General features: G+C 31.3%; 1 protein-coding gene across 1 annotated transcript in view; it reads left to right on the top strand.

The window, feature by feature from the left end:
* LOC124366223 (multidrug resistance-associated protein 1-like) overlaps nucleotides 1-25,647 on the top strand; it is a 69,464-nt gene that overhangs the window by 40,815 nt on the left and 3,002 nt on the right. Inside the window, exons 16-30 of the mRNA XM_046822613.1 lie at nucleotides 827-994; nucleotides 2,992-3,172; nucleotides 3,511-3,619; nucleotides 5,124-5,205; nucleotides 7,036-7,255; nucleotides 8,974-9,194; nucleotides 10,614-10,703; nucleotides 11,807-11,897; nucleotides 13,845-13,953; nucleotides 14,907-15,033; nucleotides 17,447-17,545; nucleotides 19,957-20,103; nucleotides 21,548-21,706; nucleotides 23,489-23,655; nucleotides 25,295-25,489. Of these exons, the coding sequence (XP_046678569.1) occupies nucleotides 827-994; nucleotides 2,992-3,172; nucleotides 3,511-3,619; nucleotides 5,124-5,205; nucleotides 7,036-7,255; nucleotides 8,974-9,194; nucleotides 10,614-10,703; nucleotides 11,807-11,897; nucleotides 13,845-13,953; nucleotides 14,907-15,033; nucleotides 17,447-17,545; nucleotides 19,957-20,103; nucleotides 21,548-21,706; nucleotides 23,489-23,655; nucleotides 25,295-25,489 (2,165 nt within the window). The remainder of the gene's footprint in view (nucleotides 1-826; nucleotides 995-2,991; nucleotides 3,173-3,510; nucleotides 3,620-5,123; nucleotides 5,206-7,035; nucleotides 7,256-8,973; nucleotides 9,195-10,613; nucleotides 10,704-11,806; nucleotides 11,898-13,844; nucleotides 13,954-14,906; nucleotides 15,034-17,446; nucleotides 17,546-19,956; nucleotides 20,104-21,547; nucleotides 21,707-23,488; nucleotides 23,656-25,294; nucleotides 25,490-25,647) is intronic.

Consider the following 25,647-nt stretch of genomic DNA (forward strand, 5'->3'; position numbering starts at 1 on the left):
GACATAAACTGCGACTCCACCACCACGTTTGTGTAGACGGTCGTTCCTGAAAATATTGTAGCCAGCTAAATTAATGCTCTTGTCGCTTGTGGTTGGTTTTAGCCAAGTCTCAGAGACCAAGATAATGTCGGTATGTAATGGCTCAAAAATGGAATGAAATTCGTCAATATGACTAAACAGTGATTGTGCGTTAACGTGTGCTGCCTTGAGGAAATTGTTGTAGGGAGCGAGAGAACGGCAGAGAAGCGCGGGCAGGGACGACATGTCATAACTTTCAGAGCTTCCATAAGAAAATATTATGTTGGCAAGACTGTAATAATAGGTTTTTGATTTAAGAAGTATAATTAAAGATGAAACGTATTATCTTAAACACTCTGAAGGTTTTGAGTTAAAACAGCAACAAGGTGGTTGGGTGGCTCTTAGTGCTGTTGATTCTATGCTTTAGTATATCCAGAGTATCAACCTGAGTGGGGGACAGAAGCAGAGAGTGTGCCTGGCACAAGCTGTGTACGATGATGCAGATGTATATCTACTGGATGATCCTCTTAGTACTGTTGACTGTATGTTGTTGTATTCAGGGTATCAACCTGAGTGGGAGACAGAAGCAGAGAGTGAGCCTGGCACAAGCTGTGTACCATGATGCAGATGTATATCTACTGGATGATCCTCTTAGTACTGTTGACTGTATGTTGGTGTATTCAGGGTCTCAACCTGAGTGGGGGACAGAAGCAGAGAGTGAGCCTGGCACGAGCTGTGTACCATGATGCAGATGTATATCTACTGGATGATCCTCTTAGTACTGTTGACTGTATGTTGGTGTATTCAGGGTATCAACCTGAGTGGGGGACAGAAGCAGAGAGTGAGCCTGGCACGAGCTGTGTACCACGATGCAGATGTATATCTACTGGATGATCCTCTTAGTGCTGTTGATTCTCATGTGGGAAAACATATCTTTGATAACGTTATTGGACCTCAAGGCCAGCTTAAAAATAAGGTAAGGTAGTCTTGATAACTGAGTTCAAAAATATATTTGAAGACTGTGTTTCAATTAGTTTGGAATCAGATCTACCTCCAAAACTTTTGTATAGTTTAAATTTTGCTTAAACTTACAATTTCTCTATTTTTTATTTGCTGTTTAACCATTTGCTGAAAACTAAACAATATGTTAATCATAAGACAGTAGAATTATTATTATAGAATCCTAGCACATTTACCAGCATGGTTTGTTTTATTTTAAGGTACAAAATGTTTACAGTAAGCGAAAAAGAAAAGGGTTTAGGATACAGCCTTGAGACAGCCCCATCATATACAATCATTTACTTCACATATTATTACATGTTCAATTATTGTTGGATGAATATTATTTACAAATCAAACAATCATATTTTAAAATATCTAAAACTAACCAAGATCGTTGGATTTCTGTTATTTTGTATTGATTTTTATTTGCTTATCAATAAGTAAAAATGTAAATCTTATCCTGTTTTAATATGTATAAATCTAAACATTGTTATTAATTCATTTAATAAACCAGTCATAATGGGCCAGATCAAGTACAAGATTGACACAGAAAAAGTAATCGTTAAATATTGTGAGGTCATTCAATTTGATTTTAAGACCTCATGTTGCAACTGATCTTGATGGATGTAAATGAGACTATTTTTAGGAAAGAAAGTATAGAGGAATATAGAAAAACATGTTGATTTAACTCTCAAACTTATGAGAAAGATGACTCCTTAGCACAGCTGACTGCTATGCCGTATGACTACACTACCTATACAGAAATGCTAGAAGATCAAAACCGAAGAGCATTTATGAATAATCAATGAGGCAGAGAATTAGTAGGATAATAGAACAGTTATTTACATTTTAGCATGGATGTCAGTGAAGGCATTATTAAGTACTGGTATCTTGAATTTTATGAAGAACAAAGTACAGTTTCTTTAATAAGGAAAAGTACAGCTTTAAATGATCATATGTAATTTCAAGAATAGTTATCACTTTTGTAGTACTCCAAGTTTAAGAACATTTCAGAAATTATGTTTCTGTGGCAGATCATACTTTCAGCCTCTAAACTGAGTAAATTGTGCTGATTGAGTTACATTTATCTGTAAGTCTGCAAGTACCATAGTCTCGATGTCCATGAAAATTCGTTAAAACAATTATTACTGACAGCAAAATTAAAGAACGTTATTGGAAAAGGAAATTGTTCTAGATATTTATAGAAATTTACACTTTGCAGCACAGTGGCTATAAAACCAATTAAACCTAAGACAGGAAACGAAATAAAATGGAAAATACCTTATTCAAATGGTCAATTCGTTTATAATGGAGCTTTGCACCAAATGTATTACACCAAGTACTCAGAACTTTAAATATGAAGGTACTTCACTTTGTTACCAAAGTTGTCACTCCTGAAAGAGTGTGCCCAATCCAATGGTATTTTAAAGTAAACCATCTAGGAATAGCACTAGTGCTTTGTCTATAAGAATGGAGCACACATTCCAGTCTAAATGGACAAGAACATTGTCGTTGACAGTAAGGTTCTGCGAAGGATGTTTATGGTTAGCACATAGGTATGCCAATCAGACACTTGCTTTGAGATGAATTATGCATACAAAATAATCACTATAGTTATCCGTGGTTCTAAAGAGAATATATCTATTGATACTTAAGAAAAAAGTCTAAAATTGTGTATTGAAAACATTTATTAGTGATATTATTTACTGAGTTCTGCAACATGACTGCATGAGAAAACTGGCTGTAGAATTGTTATGAGATCTACTTTATTGGCTAATGTACACCATATCTGCCAATAAAATTCAAATGTCCACCAGTTCTAGAGTTTAAAAAGCGTATATTTTTTCTTCAATATTAGTTATTAATTTTATTTTTATTTTATTTTATTTTAGGTATTAATTTTACATTAAATAATGAATCATTTTAGTAAATATCATAATTTGAAGTAAATTACTGACTATGTACATGCAGACACGAGTGTTGGTAACACACGGAGTAACTTTCCTGCATCAAGTGGACGTCATCGTCGTAATGAAGGGGGGAGAGATCTCGGAGATGGGGACATTCAAGGAGTTATTGGCCAAGAAAGGAGAGTTCTCAGACTTTTTGGTGCAACACATCGTAGAAACTGAACAAAGCGAATTGGACGCTGGTAAGAACTTTATTTAAGTCAACTCAGTTATTTGAGTTGATTTAATACTACTCAATCTTTTACTGTCTTATTTACCATTGATGGATGATTCTTTGAACAATTGAACTGAATGAAAATCAAGTAAGTATTTAGTTGTAATCAACATTACTTCGCAAGCTACCTACTACTAGCTGAATTTATTATTGCTAAAAGCCAGTGTTTCTTTAAATGTAATTTTCGTGTCTGGTCTCATTATTAATATTTCTTAGCCAATCATTAGCAAGCATTGAGTAGTGAAGTACTGGCATTTACTTATATTAAATAAATAATGTCAAAACTCTTGTATTCTCTGTTAACAGAAATAAAGGAATTGATCAATGAAGACACTGCACTGAGTCAAACCATTCAAAGAAAACTAAGTACAAAAGGTTCTTCTGATTCTGTAAAATCAACTTCCTCAGGAAGCAGGTAAAATGAATTAAGTTTATATAAATAATAAAGGATAGTTTTAAGTTTAATGTATATTTGGTCAAAATAAACAACTATTTCATCATGAAACAATACGTCAATACTATCATGCAATTCCAGAAGGACTGTTGTATTATTGGGCTATTTCATTCTTAAATAAAAAATGTGATTAGTTTATTAACTTACATTTTAATCTATTGCTTATAGCTAATACAATAATATAAATGTACGTTTTTTTCTTTGTATTCTTTCTTTTACCTCCATTAATACATATAAAAGAGTTTTTTAAGGTCCACCAAAAAATGATTAAATAATTAATATTCTGATTTTAATTAGTTCAGTATGAAGGCCATTTCTCGTTAAAGATTATCTCCAGCATAATATGTAAACCAATAAACTGTAATATTAACCTAAAAACCAAAATTTTTATCAAAATAAACAAATATTTTGAAAAGTTACTAAACATTTAATTTTATTGACCAGTTCATTAGATACCTCAGAAATTGCTATATGCTAAAATATCTTAGGAAAATATGGTTCAGAAGCTGTTAAAGATTAAATTTTTAGCGTAGGTCAAAATACAAATGAAGCTAAGTAGATTAGATATATGATTAGTAGTAGATTAGTAGTAATAGAGGTTTTAATATAATTTGAAATGTTATGATGTATATGTTTATTACATTAAAACTTAGCTATAATTGTGCACCTCAAAAGGCTTTAATTTGAACTGCCAGAAAAGCCACTGTTCTTAATAATATTGAGGAACTGGTGAGTTATTATTACCAAATCTGTAAATTCTTGAACAAGGCTGGTGAGACAGCTTTGATGACATATACAGTGTTTACTAATCCCATCATGAGGCTGTCAAGAGAAGCCAGTGCTTTCCCAAAATTGATTTAGAACTGTGAATATAGGGTTGCTAGTGGTGTATTAAGTATTATTTTAGAACTATCAGGATAAAGTTGCAGGTCTTTTGGAGCCCTATCATGACAGTGACTAGATAATGTTTCTGGTGAAGTTAGTGATTTTCCAATGCCACTTTGAGACTTGCAAGACAGACTTGGTGGTAATGCTAGGTTTCCCAATTCCACCATGTGGATAACAAGATTGATTCGTGGCAATCCTAAAGTATTCCTTAGACAGATATTTCATGTTTTTGTAACTGGCGAAAGACAGGTTACTAGTTAATTTATTATCAATTGGTTATACGGCAGAGTAAGGCTAAATACTTTCAAAGAAAGGTTTGTGAGTTTGAACAAGAATTAGGACAAAATAAGTGCCATTATATGTAAAATATTTTATTGTGTTATGCCAACTAAGAATCTGTTTGTGTATTAAATAGATATAATCTATCATCTCATACTTTATTGTGTAAAGCTGTTTTTTTAATGTTTTTGTAATATTTATTTTTCATACCAGTTAGTTGTATTTCATTTGTTGTTATTTTAGGCTGAATTTTATTTCTTTAAGATAAATGTATGTAATAATTCTTTGTATGTTTTAGACAAAGAAATGAGATGGAATTTGATAGTAAAGTTACAAACAAGGATAAATTAATTCAGGTGGAAAAAACTGAAACTGGTAAAGTAAGTATATGATTTTTATCTTGTATTATAATTATTAAAACTTATTTTTTATTATGTATTATGAACAATTTTCAAGAAATATAATAGTTTATTACTGTCTACCTCATACATAATGTATAATAAAGGCCCATTAAAGAGCATTTTGGATTTTCAATGGCAATATATCTTTTTTATTTATGTAAAAAGTTGGGTTTTTACAACAATGTCTATTTATTGTCCCTCCTGTGTTTGTTTGTGAGAGAACGTGAGATTATGTACATGTGCTTGGGAGTCATGGTGTGTGATGTATTTTAACTACTACTGCTACTATTCCAGCAACTCTCAAAACAATACGTCTCATACAGTGTTGTCATTGTTTAACCATATGAATGATTTGTTTTTGGTCAAAGACAATTATAGAAACTGAATCACAAGTTCCTCACAGGAACCGAATTCTATATATTGATTTTGAATTATTGTTTCTTCATTATAATAATAGACAAAGCTAACAACAATCTAGCAACATTTTTTCCATTGAGTTTCAATGCAGCTAAGAAGTAGCATTAAAAAGCACCATGACATGCAGATAAGTATAATCTAATTCATTATTTCCTTGTGTGACTTATTACATTCGATTTTTGTAACTTAGATCACATAAATAATTTAATATGTTGAAAAAATATGAATAAATCAGTTTTTGTATTTTTGTTGTCATAGTTACTAACTTGGAAATACCTTGTATTCTGAAGGGAGAAAAATTAAAATGTAACATGTGAGAGGTCGCATCTAATTCCTGGTCACGCAAAGGCAATTTACTCACACAACATTTCATTAATTTTTATTTTATTTCGATTTCTTTTTTTTCAATCTACAAATAAATCCTGTAATTAATTTGATCAACTGTCTCTCAGAATATACTATTTTAAATAATCTGCATATAAACTCTGTCAAAAGAATATTACATTTATTGTAAAATTTACACTTGCGGGAAGTTGTGCATTACCAAATTGCCAAATGAACCTATTAATCATGTAAATAAAAATCTTGTTTGTACTTCAAAAGAGAATGTATATAATAAAAGAATAGCATGCAAAATGGAACAAGTGAAATTTATTACAAAAATGAGTAATTTTATTCATAAATTTAAATGTTAGTAGCCTATCTGAGAATATTACTGAACTGGATGCAGAGGACTACAAAATTGTTATTATTTTGAAAACAAAGTGAGTAAAAGACTATCATATGTCAAGGTAGTTAAACTGCTAGTATTGTTAATCATAATAATATTACAGAATTTCAAAACTTTTGGCAAAATGCCACGGGTGCGATGTTTTGCGTGTTAAAAGTTACATGATGTACTTTTTAATTGCTTTAATCGACAAATAACCAAATTATTTTTGACACAGACTTAATGGGGACTTAATTGTATGCACACGTGTATGTGCATGTATTTTTCAATAACCACCCTGTATGAAAATGGATTATATTTTCTGATTTACCCTTGTACTTTTTCAAGAATGTATAATGTTACACAACAGTGTTATAAAGTATAACAAGTTATAATTCAATAAAATATAAGATAAAATTTCCTATTGGAAACTGACATCTATGCAAATGATATTTGGCACGGTTATACAAAGCATATGTGCCTAGTAATTTGAGTATAGATATCAATGAAAACTATTGTTTCATGTCAGACTTTTATCCAGGTATATACCAGGTCTTTTTGGCCAGTCCCCTTTAAGAGTTTATACCTCAATAAAAATTGTTATATTTCTGAATGCAAGAGTTGATGACATTTGATTTTGAACCAACTTCCATCCAGTATTTTGAGTTAACTACACATTTCAGGTGGAGTTGGGTGTGTATATACACTATCTGAGGTCTGTTGGCATGTTCCTTGGAGTATCAGCAGTAGTGTTCCAAATACTCTCTCAGGCTGCCAATGCCCTTAGCAGTGTCTGGCTGTCCAAATGGACCTCGGATACCACGGCAGCTGTTAATGGTATCCAGGTAGTGGACAAGCGTAATTCTTACATTGAGGTGTACGCTACATTTGGCATCGGCCAGGGTAAGTAACTATGAAAATTATGTTTGCTTACGATATTGATAAGTGTGACTCGAGACCAAAACTTATATTCAAACTCATAAAATTGAAGCTATAAATGTTAGTCTGTACTTAAATTACTCTTCTGTGCCAACTAAGAGTGAGCTACCAAACTTCTAAGTACATCCTACAAAGTTGCAGTTCTTTGTTTTCAAGCTCATTCAGATTTTGGTTCTCCTACTTTTCCTAAATCTGAAATAGGCTTCTTTTGTCTCCTATAATGTTTGAATGTTTTTTATAGTTTTCCCTTGTTTAGATTCTAAATCTGATTTTATCATCTATTTTTTAAAAAGCACCAAGAGATATTTTTAATTGATATCATAATGAGTAGTTTTTCATGTATTGTTACATAACTTGATTTAATTAGGCTTCATTATTTTACCATCTCTCTTAAAACTCCACCAAGAGAATGTTTGGACAAATAAAAGGTGTGAGCTTCACCTTTCACCTTCTTCATGTTTTATATGAAGAACTTATTATTAATACCTTCACTACAGGCTATAGGTACTAAGCACAACAGCTCTGTTAGCAAGAATTCAGGAGGAAATTGAATAAAAATTTCAATACTTCACTGGAAAATGCTAAGGTTGACTAGAGATCCATGTGATATTTCTGAACACATATAAGAAAGCCGAAATAAGGTCTCCTGGGGAGAATTTAGAATAAAAATTTGATTGAAACGATTTTAGAATCTTGGTTGGTCTAAGTTTGATGACATCCAAACTGCCCTAGTTTTGATAATGTCTGGCAATTGGTCGAATTACATAAATATCTGCACACATTCAAGAAAATATTATTGTCTTTGATTACAAAATTTATAATAGACAAAGTCATATTCCAATAATTTACAACTAATTCAAGTTATTTTTTTTATGCTAGCCTATAACCCTTCCCTGTAACATTAAAAAGAAATAACTGGTGCAGTGCAATATATATTATATATATATACAGGGTGTCCAAAAAGTCCCGGGTCGGTTAAATATCTTTCAAAATATTTAAAATAGAGCTACAAAGTTACTGGACATAAAAATCTATTTTATCACTTATTCAGTGATCCACTACTTCCTCAGGGGGGTGGCCCGCTAGGAGTCAGAAGAAAATCTTAAATGTAAGCATAGGTTGATATGCATATCAAATAAAAGGTCTTTATTAGTAGAGTACAGAGCCGCAAACCCAACATCAAATGGATAACTGAGTAAAAAATGACAGCCGTTCAAAGATGGCTTGAGTTTGCAACTTAGGTTAATGTAAAAAATACACTGATGAACTTTTTGATTTTAACTTTACTAACCCAAAACTGTTTACAATTAATTGTTGTTGTAGAATACTAAAACATGCCATTTTTAATTTTGATTTCGTCAGATCTTTGTGAACATTATGAATAACACTTTTACATAGAATTTACACTTTTGGCCAAAGTAGTTTTTTATGCGTAAAGGTTTTTATTGAATATTTATTGTTGCACGTTTGAAAATAGTGTAAAACTCATCTCAAAAATATGACAGTGTTCAACGTTATCACCAGTGACTTAGACTTTGCAGAATCAGTAGTCAGTGGATACTATCTAATTAGATATGTATTTTGTGTATAATTATAAATAGTTTATCTAATATTTGGGTACATTATTTAAATGAAACTTCCAATAAATATTTTAATGTGCTAATATTTATTCTGTGTTCCAGCTGTTTCAGCAGTGTTGTGTTCCTTTGCACTCGCGTTTGGTAGCATAAGGGCCTCACGTGTACTGCATGAGTCTATGTTGGCTAATGTTCTGAGAGCGCCGATGAGCTTCTTTGACACCACACCTACTGGGAGACTGGTCAACCGGTTTGGCAAAGATGTCAACGCTGTTGATGGCATTCTTGCCATGACCATAGCCCAGGCATTGGCAGGAATTTTAACAGTAAGAGTTTTCATCAATGATTTGAGGATTTTAAAACACCAACCGTAAACGTTGGTTTTAGGAGGTTTTTCAATTCCAGTCACTCAAAGTAGTTTTAATAACGACAGTGTAAAATATTGTGTTATTATTGTATATTTTATAACAGTATTCATAAATGAAATAGTGTATGTTGTACCTTTATTAATTTTTGTGTTGACATTATTTTTGTGTATCACTTTTTCCTGGTCATGTCTATTATTAAAAAACATTATGACAATCAAATCGCAGAATATAGATTACCTAGTAGGAAATTCCTATTTATTTTACATTACATTTACAATTAAATAATGTTGTTATATTTTATTTTTTCTTATTATATCTACACTATGGGAAAACTTTTATATTTTTTGAATACATACTGTAAACATCTATTTCATTTTTGCAAAGCAAAAGGTGTTTTTATCCTCTATGTATAAATTAAAGTATAATTTTTTGGAGAGAAATGCATCTCAAAGCAAAATTATGTTCTAAATATGAAAGAAATTCTGAGGAGTAATGAGTAAGATCAAAAGAAAGTGTTCTTACAAGTTGCTGTTAATACAATTCCAAATACTTACCTCAAAAAAAAGAAAAAGAAAAAAATTATTTTTTTAATTATTTTTATGTATTTTTTTGGTTTTATCAAAATGTTATTGATAATCAACCAATCAATTGCATTACACAAGAAATAAATATTTTTTCCCATTTCATAATAATTAATAATGATTGTACGGAAAATCGCTATAATGTCATGGGAAGAAATTTGTTTAATAAAATTCTGTATGAAATAAATAACATTATTAACATGTAAATTTTCAAATGAGCCTTAAAATAAATATTTCTTCATAAACGATGTTATTCCAGTGAAAATAATTTAAATTAACTTCGTAAACTATTATTAAAAATGTTTAAAATTGGCTATCTACTTTTTAAATAAAACTCTTTTAATCCAAATTATTAAAATATGTATTAGTTGTATTTTATGTATAAAGTATTTATTATATATTATAAACTTATTATTTAAAATCATAAATCAAAATTTTAAGTCTTCGCTATTAATAAAAATAAAATAAAAGTTAAGTAGGTAAGGCAACTTATTTTGTAAATACATGGCATGTTCAGCCCATGATATCTAATCTTCAATAGAGTCTAATTTCATCTTTTCTGAGAAAAGTGCTCACTTTACATTTTTATACAACTTGAATTTGATAAACAAAGCTTTCTTTAACTATATGATTGGATTGTTGAGGCAAACCCTGATTTTATTCATAATAATGAATTTTACTAACGCCTTGCAAAGAGATCAAACATCCTACCAGTAGAACATTGACATAGAAAGGATTAAGCATTATACCATATTTAACAATACTCAACAACTCTTTCAATAACTGTAATTTACAGGTTATTTCAACAATAGGAGTAATTGTGTGGTCAACACCAATTTTCGCCTCGGTCATTCTGCCAGTTGGGCTGCTTTATTACTTTGTTCAGGTCAGTAAAATCTTACATTTAATAATTAATAAGAACATGAATATGCATGCCACAAACAGTTTAGAATGTTATGTAGAGTTATTTGCAGTAAATTGTAATTGCTAATTCTAATATTGTTAAATAAAAATTACAAAACCAATTTACAAAATAATACAATTTTAAAAATAAACATAAACCAACTTCAATACTTCGGGCCTCGTCGGGTTGAGGATATCGTGGCATAGGGTATGGGACGATGGCTTTGTATGAATGGTGAGGGGTGAATGTCTGTTAATTTCTTTGCAAGTTCTATTTTATTTATTTATTTTTAGTTTCATAAAGAACCTTCTTTTAATTTTATATAAATATAGATTATCATTTTTGAATGTAAAATAGTAATGTAGGCTATATTTACACTAATAGTATGGTTAGGTGTAAGAGAGGACTTAATAGTCATAACCTCGCCAATTGAGTATGCTTTTTCTTTGTATTCAATAAAGACATTTTTCATTTCATTTCATTTTATTTCCTAAGGAAACCGTTTTTTAAAGTTGTTTTGCATAAGTACGTTTTATCTTCAAATGGAATTGTTTGTATCACATAATTACATTTTAGTATATTTAAAATTTGGCATTGCTTTAAAAATTGTGAAGTATTGGTTTTCAGTAACTTTATTTCCATAGAATTAAAATTATTTCTCTTTTTAATTCCTTGATTTTAATATAAGTAATTGAAGTTGGTTTATTTTTATGTCAAAAATTGTTTTTATTATAATTAGGAATACAAATGAAGGTGTTCAGGGACTATAATTAAACATTTGGTGAATCTACACAGCACATATGTTATTTTGTTTAGAATAGTTAGTACAGACCAGACCAACAGATGGGAATGGTTAAACACTATTACCTCAGCAGTGTATGAGGATTGCTCTTTCATAATGTTGAGCATTGTATCTGTTTCTTTTCCCACCCTATAGCCAGTCCCAGCAGTAACTGTTTTTGAGCATCAACATTCCTCAGAAGTCAACAGAAGGTTGTTATTTTATTTCAGTTCAACATTTTACTGAATTAAGATAATATTAGAACATAACTTTCAATTCATTTATAATAAAAGTGCGTTTGCAGAAAATGTATGTGGCTTCTTCGCGACAGCTTAAGAGGATAGAGGCAGTCTCTCGTTCCCCTATCTATTCCCACTTCAGTGAAACTATCTCAGGTAAGGACCAACATTTTTTCAATTATATTTTAAATGAGATTAAAAACTTATTTGTATTTTTTAACTATAAAAAGCAATATGTTTTAAGTATAAAAATGTATAAGTTTTACCAGACTCTAGATGATTATTTCATGGTTATTTATTCCATTTATTATTAGTAGATAGTTTTGGTATCACATTATTTAACTATTTAGGCGTTATACATTGAAACTGAAACTGCTAGTGCCTACTATACTCGTTAGACTAAACGTTGATATGTTTTACACCTAATAAAGACAATAGATCCAAATCCTCTAAATATAATGTTATATTGTAACATTAATGATGGCAAATGTCTTAAAACCTGTTATCCTGTCAAATCATCAAAAATAAACTTTAAATAAAGACCAGCTAATAGTCTATAAGCAGTTATACTGCACACCGTTCCATTATGTTTAAGATATCTCCTCAATACTGTGTAGTACTCTAGACTTTGTTATACTATGCATTGTTCCATAATGTTGTAAATATTTTCTCAATATTGATCACCTAGAAGCTGTTGTGCTCTACTATATTTTCTCAATGCTGACTAATTATATAGACTCTTTTAAAATGCACACTATTCCATTATGTTGCTGATATCACCTCAATACACGCTGATTGTCTAGAAGCCATTATATTGTGTTCTACTCCGTGTTGTTGTAGATTTAATGCTAGCTAATCATCTAGATTCTCTTACAATGTTCACTGTTCCATTATGTCACAGATACCTCCTCAATATTGGCTAATAGTATTGAAGTTGTTACACTATGTTGTGTTCCATTACGTCTCAAACACCTCCTCAATATTGGCTAATAGTATTGAAGTTGTTATGTAGTGTTCCATTGTCACAGATACTTCCTTATTACTAGCTGATAGTGTAGAAGTCGTTACACTGTGGAGTGTTCCATTATATCACAGATACCTCCTCAGTACTGGCTCATAGTGTAGAAGTCGTTACACTGTGCAGTGTTCCATTATATCAGATACCTCCTGAGTACTGGCTCATAGTAAAGAAGTTGTTACACTGTGCAGTGTTCCATTATGTCACAGATACCTCTTCAATACTACCTGAGTGATAGTGTAGAAGTCGTTACACATTGCAATGTTCAATTAGCCACACATACCTCCTCAATACTGCCTGATAGAGTAGAAGTCATTGCACTTTGCAATGTTCCATTAGCCACAGATACCTCCTCAATACTGCCTGATAATGTAGAAGTCGTTAGACTTTGCAGTGTTCCATTATATCTCAGATACCTCCTCAGTACTGGCTCATAGTGAAGAAGTTGTTACACTGTGCAGTGTTCCATTATATCTCAGATACCTCCTCAGTACTGGCTCACAGTGAAGAAGTCGTTCCACTGTGCAGTATTCCATTATATCACAGATACCTCCTCAGTACTGGCTCATAGTGAAGAAGTTGTTACACTGTGCAGTGTTCCATTATATCTCAGATACCTCCTCAGTACTGGCTCACAGTGAAGAAGTCGTTCCACTGTGCAGTATTCCATTATATCACAGATACCTCCTCAGTACTGGCCCATAGTGAAGAAGTTGTTACACTGTGCAGTGTTCCATTATATCTCAGATACCTCCTCAGTACTGGCTCATAGTGAAGAAGTTGTTACACTGTGCAGTGTTCCATTATATCTCAGATACCTCCTCAGTACTGGCTCATAGTGAAGAAGTTGTTACACTGTGCAGTGTTCCATTATATCTCAAATACCTCCTCAGTACTGGCTCATAGTGAAGAAGTTGTTACACTGTGCAGTTTTTCATTATGTCTCAGATACCTCATCAATAAGTACTGGCAAATTGTTTAGAGGCCTGCTGTAAAGTGAAATGCTTTATTATTTTGCAATAGACTCCTCAACACTGACCATATCGCCAGAAACTGATATGCTGTGAATTGGTTTTATGTCACAGGTGTCTCTTCGATAAGAGCATATGGAGCAGAGACTAGATTCATGCAAACATTAGAGGAAAGGGTAGATGCGAACACTGTCTGCCTCTATCCCACCCTAGTAGCAAACAGGTATGTAGCTTGAGGGTTGTGGTTAACACATCTAACCAGTGTGTTAACAAATCTGACAGTGGACAGAATCATGGTATTAAACTTGGTTTTACGGGAAAGTAAAAAAAATTAAAAAGAATATTTAAACTATAAACTGTGAAACAAAACGTGCTTGATTTTTAATTAGGCAAACAGTGCTTTTGTCTATGTATGAATACAAGATACAATATTATTATCTTGTACGCTTGTTTATAAGTAGTAAATTCAATATATTTTCCTTGTAATTATATTATGTTGTTATACTTGCTTTGAATGATCATGAAACTATTGAAGAGAATTTATAATAATTGGTATATGTAAAAAGTATAAACTTACATTATGTACTTGAGTGTAAATTCGTATCTGAAACATTACATAAATGGTGTTTACATATCTAAGTTTTCATTTGAAAAAGTAGATATTTGCAAATTGATCTGAGGATTTGATCTTCCAGACAGCATGAGGAAAGCATTTGCGATGATTGTATTTCTTACAAGGACTGGCTGAGGTAGGTTAGTCCAAAGTAAAAATCACCACAGATGATTTACCTAATCTAAATACACCCACTTAGAACAAATATTCTTAGCACCACTGGCATTAAATTCTTAACTGAGACTAGGTTTGATACAAAACGTTACTTACAAAATTTGGATGCATCCATCATCTATCATTCCAAGTGTGAACATTTCCATAAAATAATGTATGTCTAAACATTGCTGTAGTTATCTACAATAATAAACCTTTTTAACACTTTAATATTGTATACAATTTTATCAAACACTTTTTGAGGCTACATCTCTAATATTGCTGTAGTGTATCACAATGACCCATCATATAGCTTGAGCAGGGAATAAGAAATATAAAATCAATTTATAATTAAAATTAAGTTTCAATTGTGAATATTTAATTGTAATACTTTTCTCTACTATTTTCAGGTGGTTAGGTATACGCTTGGAAACTATTGGAAATGTATTAATATTTTTTGCGGCTCTCTTTGCGGTTTTGGGAAGAGATAATCTAGACCCTGGTATTGTAGGCTTGTCGATCAGTTACGCTTTACAGGTTAGTATTTCTGGAATTAAAGTTCAAGTTAATAAAATGTTATTAAATATTTGTAAAACATGCAATAATTCATTTCCATGTGCTTCGCATATACACTTGGAATTAAAAATAATTTATATTACGTACTTTTAGCTGTAGTGTCTGTATTTGAGAATATTTATTAGTTTGTGTGGCAGTGTTTTAAGTACTTACCTGCAAACTGCCATACCTTTAGAAATTCCGAACAAAGTGCAGTAAAGTATGTTGTAAGTTTACACGTTTGTAAAACTTTCTTATTTGCAAAGGTTTTTGAAAAGGAGTATGAATAATGGAGTACTACTACCGTCATGTACACTGATGACACGGTCCTCCATCTGAGTGACAAAATACCTAGTAGACCGAAGGTCTAATCATACAAGGCTATGGAGATGACAATAACAACTTAGTAATAAACAAGGCTAAATCAAAACAACTTGTTATGCAAGGACATAGCCAGTGAGGGGGTCCAAGGGGTCTAGATCTCCACCCCAAATTTTTAATATTTTCAATTACATTTTTAGCAAACGATAATTATTATTTAAATAATTCAGTATTACTGACATGTACTGCTGAAAGATCGTTTTTTACAATGAAACCGGTCAAGAAGTTTTTAAGGAACAAAATGAGGGTTGAGTGGTTGACTGCAATTGTTTTACTTTCTGTCCACTACCCGAAAATATCAGTCTTGACAAGTGATAATGTATTCACTGTGAAAAAACTTGACAAGGAGCAGTGATATACATTCTCACAACACTCTCAATGCTGGAAACTTGTTTTTTTTTTTAAGAAAAACCTTTTTACATGGGAGCAAAATTATTCAACATGCTGCTTGATAGCATCAGATCTTAAAGAGGAAGCCTGAACTTCAAGAAGGATCTCAGAAGATGGCTTTTCAGTTGTCCTTTCTACACCACTGAGGAATTTCTCAGCTGGAGAATTCACGGAATGCAGTCTCATAAACTATTATCCAAACCTTGTTATATGTAGATGTTATATGTAATTGTCTAAGAATATTGTCTATTTATTTTGTGTACAATACCTTTACCTTATGGAATAAAAGTATTACCACAATCATAACAAATTTATTTATAAAGGATATTTACTGGAAAATAAATTTCATTTACTTTGAAAACTCTACAAAGAAAAATATGTTTCGGTTGTGTGAGTAAATAAGGACAAACTTTATGAAAATCTCTGCATGTTCTAATTGACATTCAGAACTCCAGTTTATCACATTTAAAATTTAATTTAATTCATTAGGGAAAAATAAATAAATAAAAACTTTACATACTTTTTGTAACTTTTTATGATTATTTGTCATTTAGTCCTTTTTAATAAAGAAATGTTAAATATTCTAAACATAAAAGAACTCTTTTTTGATTTTCAGTTTTCCTTATTTAAGAGGGAAATTTATTTTGTATTCTATGTACATGATTATCCTGAATGCGGTTATGTGAAGTTCCGGGCTATCCATGGTTCTTTATACGAATAAGGATTTGTTCAAAACCAAATCTTTATTGATATAAATCCATCATAAAACAAAAGTTAAGCAATTATAAGTTTTTATGACACACAGGGAAATTGTACGTATATCGTCTTACTTCAAAATTTATTTCACAAGTGTTAAAACAGTGAGTGACTGCTTCTCGTATAAGCCAAACTGTTGTTGGCCATACCAATATTTCCATGAATCCACCAAAATACTGTTGTTTTAACAAATAACTTTAGTTATTTTGTAAACTTTGAAATACAAAACAAATTTAGATATAGTATAGATTTAGATATAGTACCTACCATTATGTTATTAGTTTACTTTAAATTAGGAATTTATTACATTCTAAGGTTATGACTATAGTAAAATCTCAACCCCCACTGAAGGCTGGTCAATCGATCTACCAACCGGAATCGAGTTTTGAATGGAGGTCTACATTATCCGAAGTAGGCTTGGTTCCTTTAACTTTGAATAATTTCTTCCTTAGTCTATTTGTAATAATATGAGTTGTAATAATTTTTATTTGTTGAATACAATCTCTTAGATTATTACAATGTATAATTAAAAGTACCGAAATTTCCTCACCATTCAGACATTTCATTCCAATCTTTGCTTAAGATTGATTAATGACAATGGTTAATTTAAAATTATAACAGATTTTCGGACGTTAACCATCTTTATTTGACACCTGAAGATGAGGATGGATCCCAATCTTCCTGTTGTGTTTTTATTTAATTCCAATAAGAAAAAGTGATAATTTGACTGATAGTGGAGGGTCGTTTCTAGAAGTTAGTGGTTTATTAAAACTATCCCTCTGGAAACTACATTAATCTCTTAAAAGCTGTTTACTGAACATTTATCATAGGTGTAAATGAACAACCTGACAATGTTTGTGTTCCACAGATCACTTCCATGCTAAATATTGCTGTGAGATTTATATCTGAAGTGGAAAACAACATCGTTTCAGTTGAGAGAATAAAGGAATACGCTGAAGTCCCACAGGTAAAAACTTCTTATTGTAATTCTAATAACCTGCAAGTAAATTGTAAGAAAGGGCTAAGTAGTCCTAACTTCTCCTGGTGAACTAAAGAGTTTTTTCATTCATTTATAACCTTGTTAAAGCCGAGCCAGATGGTGGTAACATATATATGTCATAAACTAGATTCATTATTTCATTGGAAAGCTCAAATTGTGAATTTATTAAAATAAATTCATAAGTTTATATCTCCCCTTGGAGATTAATGATGTTTTTGTGGTAAAAGTAAAGTAAGTAGTCTTATTTTACCAGGCGAAGCTAGGGCTAAGAATCCTTACACATAAACATAATAAACACAAAACAAACATAAACATAATCTAAAACAGATCTTTCTTCAACAACCGGACTTTGCTGGCATCTTTTTATATTTACCACAATTTAATTAAGTGTTATATTGCTGCTTCAACTATGTTAAGATTCTGATTTTAAAGTGGCATAAATTGATGATAAATTCTATTAAAATTAAAGAAAAAGTTTGTACCATTAATTTACTCAAAATTCAGCTATGGATGTCCATTTCACTAAATTTACAGTCTAATTGTGAACACCTTCAAATGTTCAAAGTTTAGTTGCTCAAAAGTTGCGGTTACTAATATAATAGATTCACACTTTCATCCTGATATACTTTTGTCCATAATACCTGAAAGATAAAACTTGGCTTAAAAGGAAATTATAAACTTTGTTAAATTAATTATCCAAATACTAACTGATTCTCTTGTGCTTTATTTTTTCAAACTTATTTCACTCATTCAATAGCACAATTATGATTTATATATTTGGTACTTTATTTTCATATGTAACATTGCTAAAATTAAGAAAAAAATAGATACTGTATCATTTATTGCAAATTAATCAGCAACTTGAATATATGTTGCTTTTTGAGAGTCAAAAATAGAGGGAAACCAAGTTTAATGTCAAAATAGACCTATTTACAGAAATATTAATCAATTTAATACATTAAAATAAATACGAATGTTCAATAAAATCCTTAAATGTATCCTATTGTATTTTAATTTAGTTTATGTGCTGTTTATTTAGTAGATGATGTTGTCTTTTAATTTCTAAACAAATAATTTATTGAAATTTTCAAATATGTGAACACAACAGTGTTTATACATAATTCCATATGTTGTTTAAATTTTTTATCAGATTGTACAAGACTTTTAAGAGCCAGCTATTTTGGAACAGCCTCTGAGTTTTACCACATAAGAACAATAATAAACTCAAACTCTTTTACGTCATAATTTTTGGATGCAGTTACTATGAATCCAAATGCATTTTACTTTTCAAAAGTGTATACTTTTTTAACATATAATCAGAAAGTACAAGAATTTTTTCCTAACTAATCAATAAAAATATCCAATAAGCCCCTAAATAATTAAAATTAGATATCACACATAACTCTATGATCACAGATATGGACAAAAAGGTGTTTTAATTTTAGTATTGTTACTAAAATTAAGATAGGCACCAATAAATGTGACTTATTTTTAGTATGATCTTTATAAAAAAAATATAAAGAAATCTGTATTGTATTTAATTTAGTAAATTATAATACATACTTTTTATATTATGAACCTATCATGTTTTGGAAAGACATTACATTAAAGGAAAACTACAAATTATAAAACAGTCAGTAAGTTTGAATAATCTACTTTTGTGTGATCTTGTTTGTTGAGGACATTTTTTCTTTGGTGCACTTCTTTGTACATTTCTGTGAGTAAAGAATGATTAAATCTTGAGTTCCAATAAGTAAAACACAGTTTTCTGTGTCTACTGGTTGAATATTTTCTAGTAAATTGCCAGAACAGTAGAAGTATGGCAGATTTATTTATATTACTCTTCCAGTTTCTGTGCACTGGTAACCTGTGAATTTAGAAACTTGATACATTTTCTAGTAAAGCACCTAATAAAAGGGGATTATGAAATGAGATCCCTGCACACATATCTGCTTTAGAAGGGAAATGCTCTTTTCCAGATACGTCTTAAGTATGAATAGATAATTAGAAAACGTATATATACTAAAGAGGTAATAAAAGTACTTGTGCGTAACTAGAAATTAGGAAGTTCTTGAATTAAGATCATAGAAATTCAATAGTGCTCTTGTATGAGTCAAATAACTTACCTTGTTCTGCAAGGGTCAGCACCTTGGGGACATTGCTATAGAATTTCTCTCCTAAAAAATGGTTTGGATTGCTGAGGTCTCCCTTGTTTCTATCTAAATTCAATATTACTGTTACAATTAGTCATCGGTACATTACATCAAGATTGATTTCAGCCAAAACATCCTGGCCCTGCTCCAGAAAATCAAAGTTACAAATTAATCTCTAGTTAGCCCTTTTACAATTATAAAAACCTTTTGTGACTCTCTATGCAGGAGGCGGCTTGGGAGGTACAGCCCAGACCTGATAGTAAGTGGCCCAACCAAGGGGTTGTGCAGTTCCAGGACTATCAGGTGAGGTACAGGGAAGGTCTTGACCTTGTACTGAGAGGGGTCAATTTCACTATCTCTGGAGGAGAAAAGGTATATCATAACAGTTTAAAATATAATTTATTTGATTGTGTTTTACATTAACTTTTACAGTGATTAGCATTATTCAGAGGAATACAAATTTAGAGGTCTTTTAATATAAATATTTTGTTTTATGAACTTGGCAATAGTTATTTATTGTCGTCTGGTAACTTCAATATATTATTGTTTTGCTGCATGGTACAGTGGCTGATCAAGTATTATATACCAGAGTGGCGGGAATGTAATATGAAATATTTTCGTTTGTTAGTTGAATAAAATCAGTATACTTAACAGACATCTACTTGATCTCTAAAGGAAGGAATCCAAATATCTAAAGACATGATTACATAATGGGCTATTTGAAGATTCAATATTTATTCTGAATTACCAATATAATTATTATACCAATATAAATTTTTGTGCTTCATTTTAATGAATACACCAAACTTTGTATTAACATGTATGATGCTATTGCTAACTCAAATTGTGAATAAAAATATCCCCTATGATAATGAACTAGCATGGATATTGGAAAATTGTGCTTTCATAAAAATACTTGGAAAATTTACTGTAGACATTTTTTATTTTCAATTGGCTGTATTTGAGAAGAACGGCTAAGTTGTTTGTTAACACGATTTCCAGATTTTTTTCATATTCTTTTTCAAGTTTTAGAATTATTTCCAACTTTTTATGGCAATCAGACAATCTGCTTATAAATAGTTCAATGACTTCTTTTATAGTAAATTTTTTTTGTAAGTGGGTTTTAAAATGTTATTTGGAGAATTACAACATTCATAAGGTCTAAATGGCGCTCTGTCATTGAAGCGATCCCTGGCAGAGTGATACCTGTTAGTGCTGCTCTGCAGCATCAGTGTAAGGTATATGTACAATAACATTCTGAAAGCTGAGACTCTATGTTGATTGTTTCCTGGTCAGGGTTAGAGCCCACAAGTTTTAAACACTGAAGTCTTTTTTTTGGAGTTTTCCAATATGGGGGAGGATTGTAGGTGATGCGAACAACGTCCCATGCTATTTAAACGAAAATATGTCTCTTCAAAAATGAATTTTCCTTATTTTTACCCTGTAAAAATAACATCTTACAAACAGAAAATAACAATTTCAAGAATTTGAGAAAAGTCTGAAACCCAAAGAACAATATTTGTATTTGAATATAACATCTACAAAATGAGAATGTTATTGCCTAAAATAAAACTTTGAATGATTCTGAAAGGAATTTCTCAAACAATATTGTTGTAAGATTTACATTTAAAACAAAATAGTTTCTAGTCCAATTCCAGATTTTATACTTCAGAGTAAACTATTATACATCGCTTTAGTATACATTGTTAACACATTGGGAGTAGTAGTGATGTGCATCTTCTGCGTCAATGTGATGTAAAATGGTAGAAAAAATGTAATAGTCATAAATTTGCCTGATAAAGAGTTATTCATTCAGATTGGGATAGTTGGACGCACTGGAGCAGGAAAGTCCTCTCTTACGCTCTGCCTATTCCGTATAATTGAAGCTGCTGGAGGTCGTATCCACATAGATGGCCTCGACATCTCCAAGATTGGACTAGGTGACCTCCGCTCCAAACTTACCATCATTCCACAGGTTAGTGTGGTTCTCTTGTATTCCTTACGTTTATTTTTGAATCTATCTGTTGAAGTGCTGCAGATTGTGATAGAGAATTTGGGGAGGGGAAGGGTGTGAACCCCTGACCATTTACTTCATTCTTGAGACATTTAATTACTTATATTTTTCTGTATGTATCATAGCTATGGTGCGAAGTGTTGATTCAATGTGAAAGTGGAGTTTTGCTCTGTTTCACTTTCTGCTCCTTTATTTCTTTATTGATTATCATTCTTTGACGTCACTCCTGATATTCGTGTATGTGTGTTGTAATGTTACAAAAACACGAATCACCCTTACACTAAATATAATTAATAAACCTTGGATTTTAATTATGTCCCATCAAATTGGGTTAATAATCCTCAAGGTTTTATCTTGACGTTATATAGATTTTGCACTGACAGTAGTTTTTATCGATTTTGTTTAAAGTGTTGGCCCTATTTTTTGTATAGAACATTTCCACAAACGCATATTACAGTGTATGTTATATATTTTCTACCATGGCTTTGTTTAAAAATATTTCTGAAGCAGAATTGCACCTAATATGAAGAAGGATAACTCCGAAGACACATACCACAATTTTGGTCTTGTTTAGTGGTTACTTGACAGCTTATTTATTACTCTGCAGCTAAAACGTAGCCAGGAAAGAATTTTTGGGGTATCCAAACAACTCACATTTTCTTGTAGTGGACATAGAGAAGGCCTCATTTTGTTCCTTAAAAAGTTCTTGACCCGTTTATTTTTGTTGAGAATGACCTTCCAGCAGTACATTTCAGTAATACTGAATTATTTAAATAATAATAATCATTTACTAAAAAAGCGATTGAAAATATTGAAAATTTGGGGGGTCTGGATCCCCTCGCTGGCTACGTCCTTACTCAGCAGTACTAGTGGAGGGTTGTAGGTTTTGAATCTCGCTTTTGCAAATTATGATCAGTTTATATTTAAATTTAAAAATTGTATACTAAAAATATATACTTATTTACATAAGAGTTTGATCATTAAGACAAATAAGTATTTCTATGTAGATTGCCAATAACATAACAAAACATTGATAAGGAACATATTATGATAAAGAAATTGGGAGAAAGGTTGACAGGAGGCGTGCTGCTATTTAGAATGCAGATCCCTCTAAATACGGCTGATTCCTATTCATATGATAGGTTAAGAAACTCTCTAATCCAACTTTTGCTACTCTCGAGATTACCTTTCCGTATACTTTGTAGTATATGACATTACTCAATTAATGTAACAATGTTATGCATTACTAATCTCAAAGATTATGTCAATAAATAAACTCTGCGGTTTTAAACTTAAGCTGTCCCTTTTTTTCAATTGACCCAGTTTTACAAATAATCATAAAATAAATTTCAACCATTAACAGTTTTTGAATGATGTATAAAGGAACTACAACCTTGATTGTAAGCCTAGTTTCATTTATACATCTTGTTTAATATTTTGTTGAAAAAAAAAAAAACCAATGATATGTTAAAAATTAATTTTAGACAACTTTTAGAGAAATGGTGGCACAAAGTTGTAAAATCTGTTTAGTGGTGTAAAAGATATCTCACCATTCCTGTTACTGAATGTAAGACAATCAATTCTCAGCCTTTTACGAAAATTATTAGTATGACCAACATAATGATTTGAAGAACGCTATTAATAAGTACTAAACCATTTTTAAGTGTAAATTTTACTCAGTTGTTAAAAAAAGAAACACATTTTAAATTGCTTTTACATTATTCAATTGCATGCTCATTCCAGGACCCAGTGCTATTTTCTGGTACACTCCGGATGAACCTGGACCCATTCGAGGTGTACAATGATGCAGACGTTTGGCGAGCTCTGGAGTTAGCTCATCTTAGCGATTTTACCAAAACACTTAATCTTGGACTCATGCACACCATTTCAGAAGGCGGTGAAAATTTGAGGTAAGTCTTATATCAACTTGTGTAGACATAACGTGAATTTACTTGCAAAAAAAGGCAGATATGTACAAGTGCTTTAAATGTTAAACTAAATTGAGGCCATCTATATTCATTTGACCAAACTGTGTCTGGAATTCAATCAATATAGTTAAGGAGAGAAATAAAGGGGTGTAAGGAAAAAATTTGATTTTACTTCACACTTTTACATTGGTGAAAGCTATGCGTGAATATATCAATAGGTATCCTTATTCTAGCAAATGCTATTCCTAATTGTCTTTTCATAGATTGTTGATGATTGAATGAATCAAATTTATGACAAATCACTGATTAAGTTAAGGCTTTTATTGATTATTCTTTCTCTTGTTAAAATGATGCTAAATTTTAAAACTTAGACTTTCTTTATCACAATCAATTCAATCTCCAATTTTAGAAGTTACTACTTTCAGCCATAACTAATGTCTCGAAATATTTACTCAAAAGTTCCATATTTTAAATAGATTTCTAAACTAAATATTGTGCTAAATTTGTGTAACCAAATCTAATGTATCTTAAAAATTATGTCTACAATTCTTAATGGATCTCCATGAAAATCAGTATGGACATTCTATGATTAAGTGATTAGATCGTTCTTTGTTGAGACTAATCCAACCAAATAGAGTGGAAACCAGAGCCAAACTAATTTTCTGCACAACTCTAGAAGCCTTATAACTATGCAGATTTCAATAAATATTTATAATCAATTAATCATAATATCTTTATCCATAACTCAAACGTGAATAGTGTTACAAAATCAATCGTGTTTACAAAACTAACATTACGATATCTGCTAAATGACCAATATCACTAATTAAAAATTATAACCAGGGAATATAATTATTATGAAGCCACTACTGGATCATTAAGCTCCTTCATTTAATTAAAAACTCCACATGCATCATGAATCATTGGTGACTCATAGAACACTTTTAGGTGAAAACCCTACTGGATTTCATCAAACCTACTTTATTTTGCAGAACATATATTTTAAACAGTTTTTATACCAATTTAATTTTGAATTAAAGTGGTAAGAAGTATATTTTATAATTATTACAATAAAGTATATTATTGTAACTATGGTTGGAAGGGTTAATTCAAAGCGAATGTTGAGTTTAGCTTCCATTCACCTTCCACTTAGAGCAGCATCTGAAATCTAGGAGTCCAGCGTCCACATTCCATGAGTCAAATATGAAACAGCATCACGTTCATGTTTGTAACAACACTGCTGCTAACTCAAACGTGATATCAATTGGCAGCCACTATGAATTTATAGAAACGCCGTTTGGGAAAAGATGCAATTATTTACATGCTAAAGTACCTAGATGGGATCGGACTACAGAAGGTGTAGTATTTCTATATAGAAAAATCAATAATGAGCTGAGTGATCAGTTCAACTATTAATTCATTGGCTATAAGAAATTTAGGTTACAAAGAAGCGAAAATGTGAATTACCTTTGCCCATTTCAGGATAATCGGTCGATCCGACTTTTGACATATGCCTTATCATTATCATTTTTCATTTCCGTTGTAAAATATTTAAAGAACATTTCTTATTTATACTGTGTATTTTAAGAGATTGATTGCATCCATTTTAATTATGTTACAGTGTTGGACAACGGCAGCTAATTTGTCTAGCACGAGCCTTGCTGCGTAAGACTAAAGTACTGATCTTGGATGAGGCAACGGCAGCAATAGACCTAGAGACTGATGATCTAATTCAGGCAACCATCCGCAGAGAGTTCCGGGATTGTACAGTTCTCACCATAGCTCACAGACTGAACACTGTTATGGATTCTGACAGGTGAGTTTAAAATAAACGGAACTGGAGACTGACAATCTGATCTGATCAATCATTCACAAGGTGCCCCGGAATTGTAGAATAATGGCTATAGCTCACAGTCTCAACACCATCAAAAACTTATTCTAAACATAAATTATGAATAAAAAAACATATAAAGG

Source organism: Homalodisca vitripennis, chromosome 7 (genome assembly GCF_021130785.1).
Source record: "Homalodisca vitripennis isolate AUS2020 chromosome 7, UT_GWSS_2.1, whole genome shotgun sequence".
NCBI classification, from domain to species: domain Eukaryota; kingdom Metazoa; phylum Arthropoda; class Insecta; order Hemiptera; family Cicadellidae; genus Homalodisca; species Homalodisca vitripennis.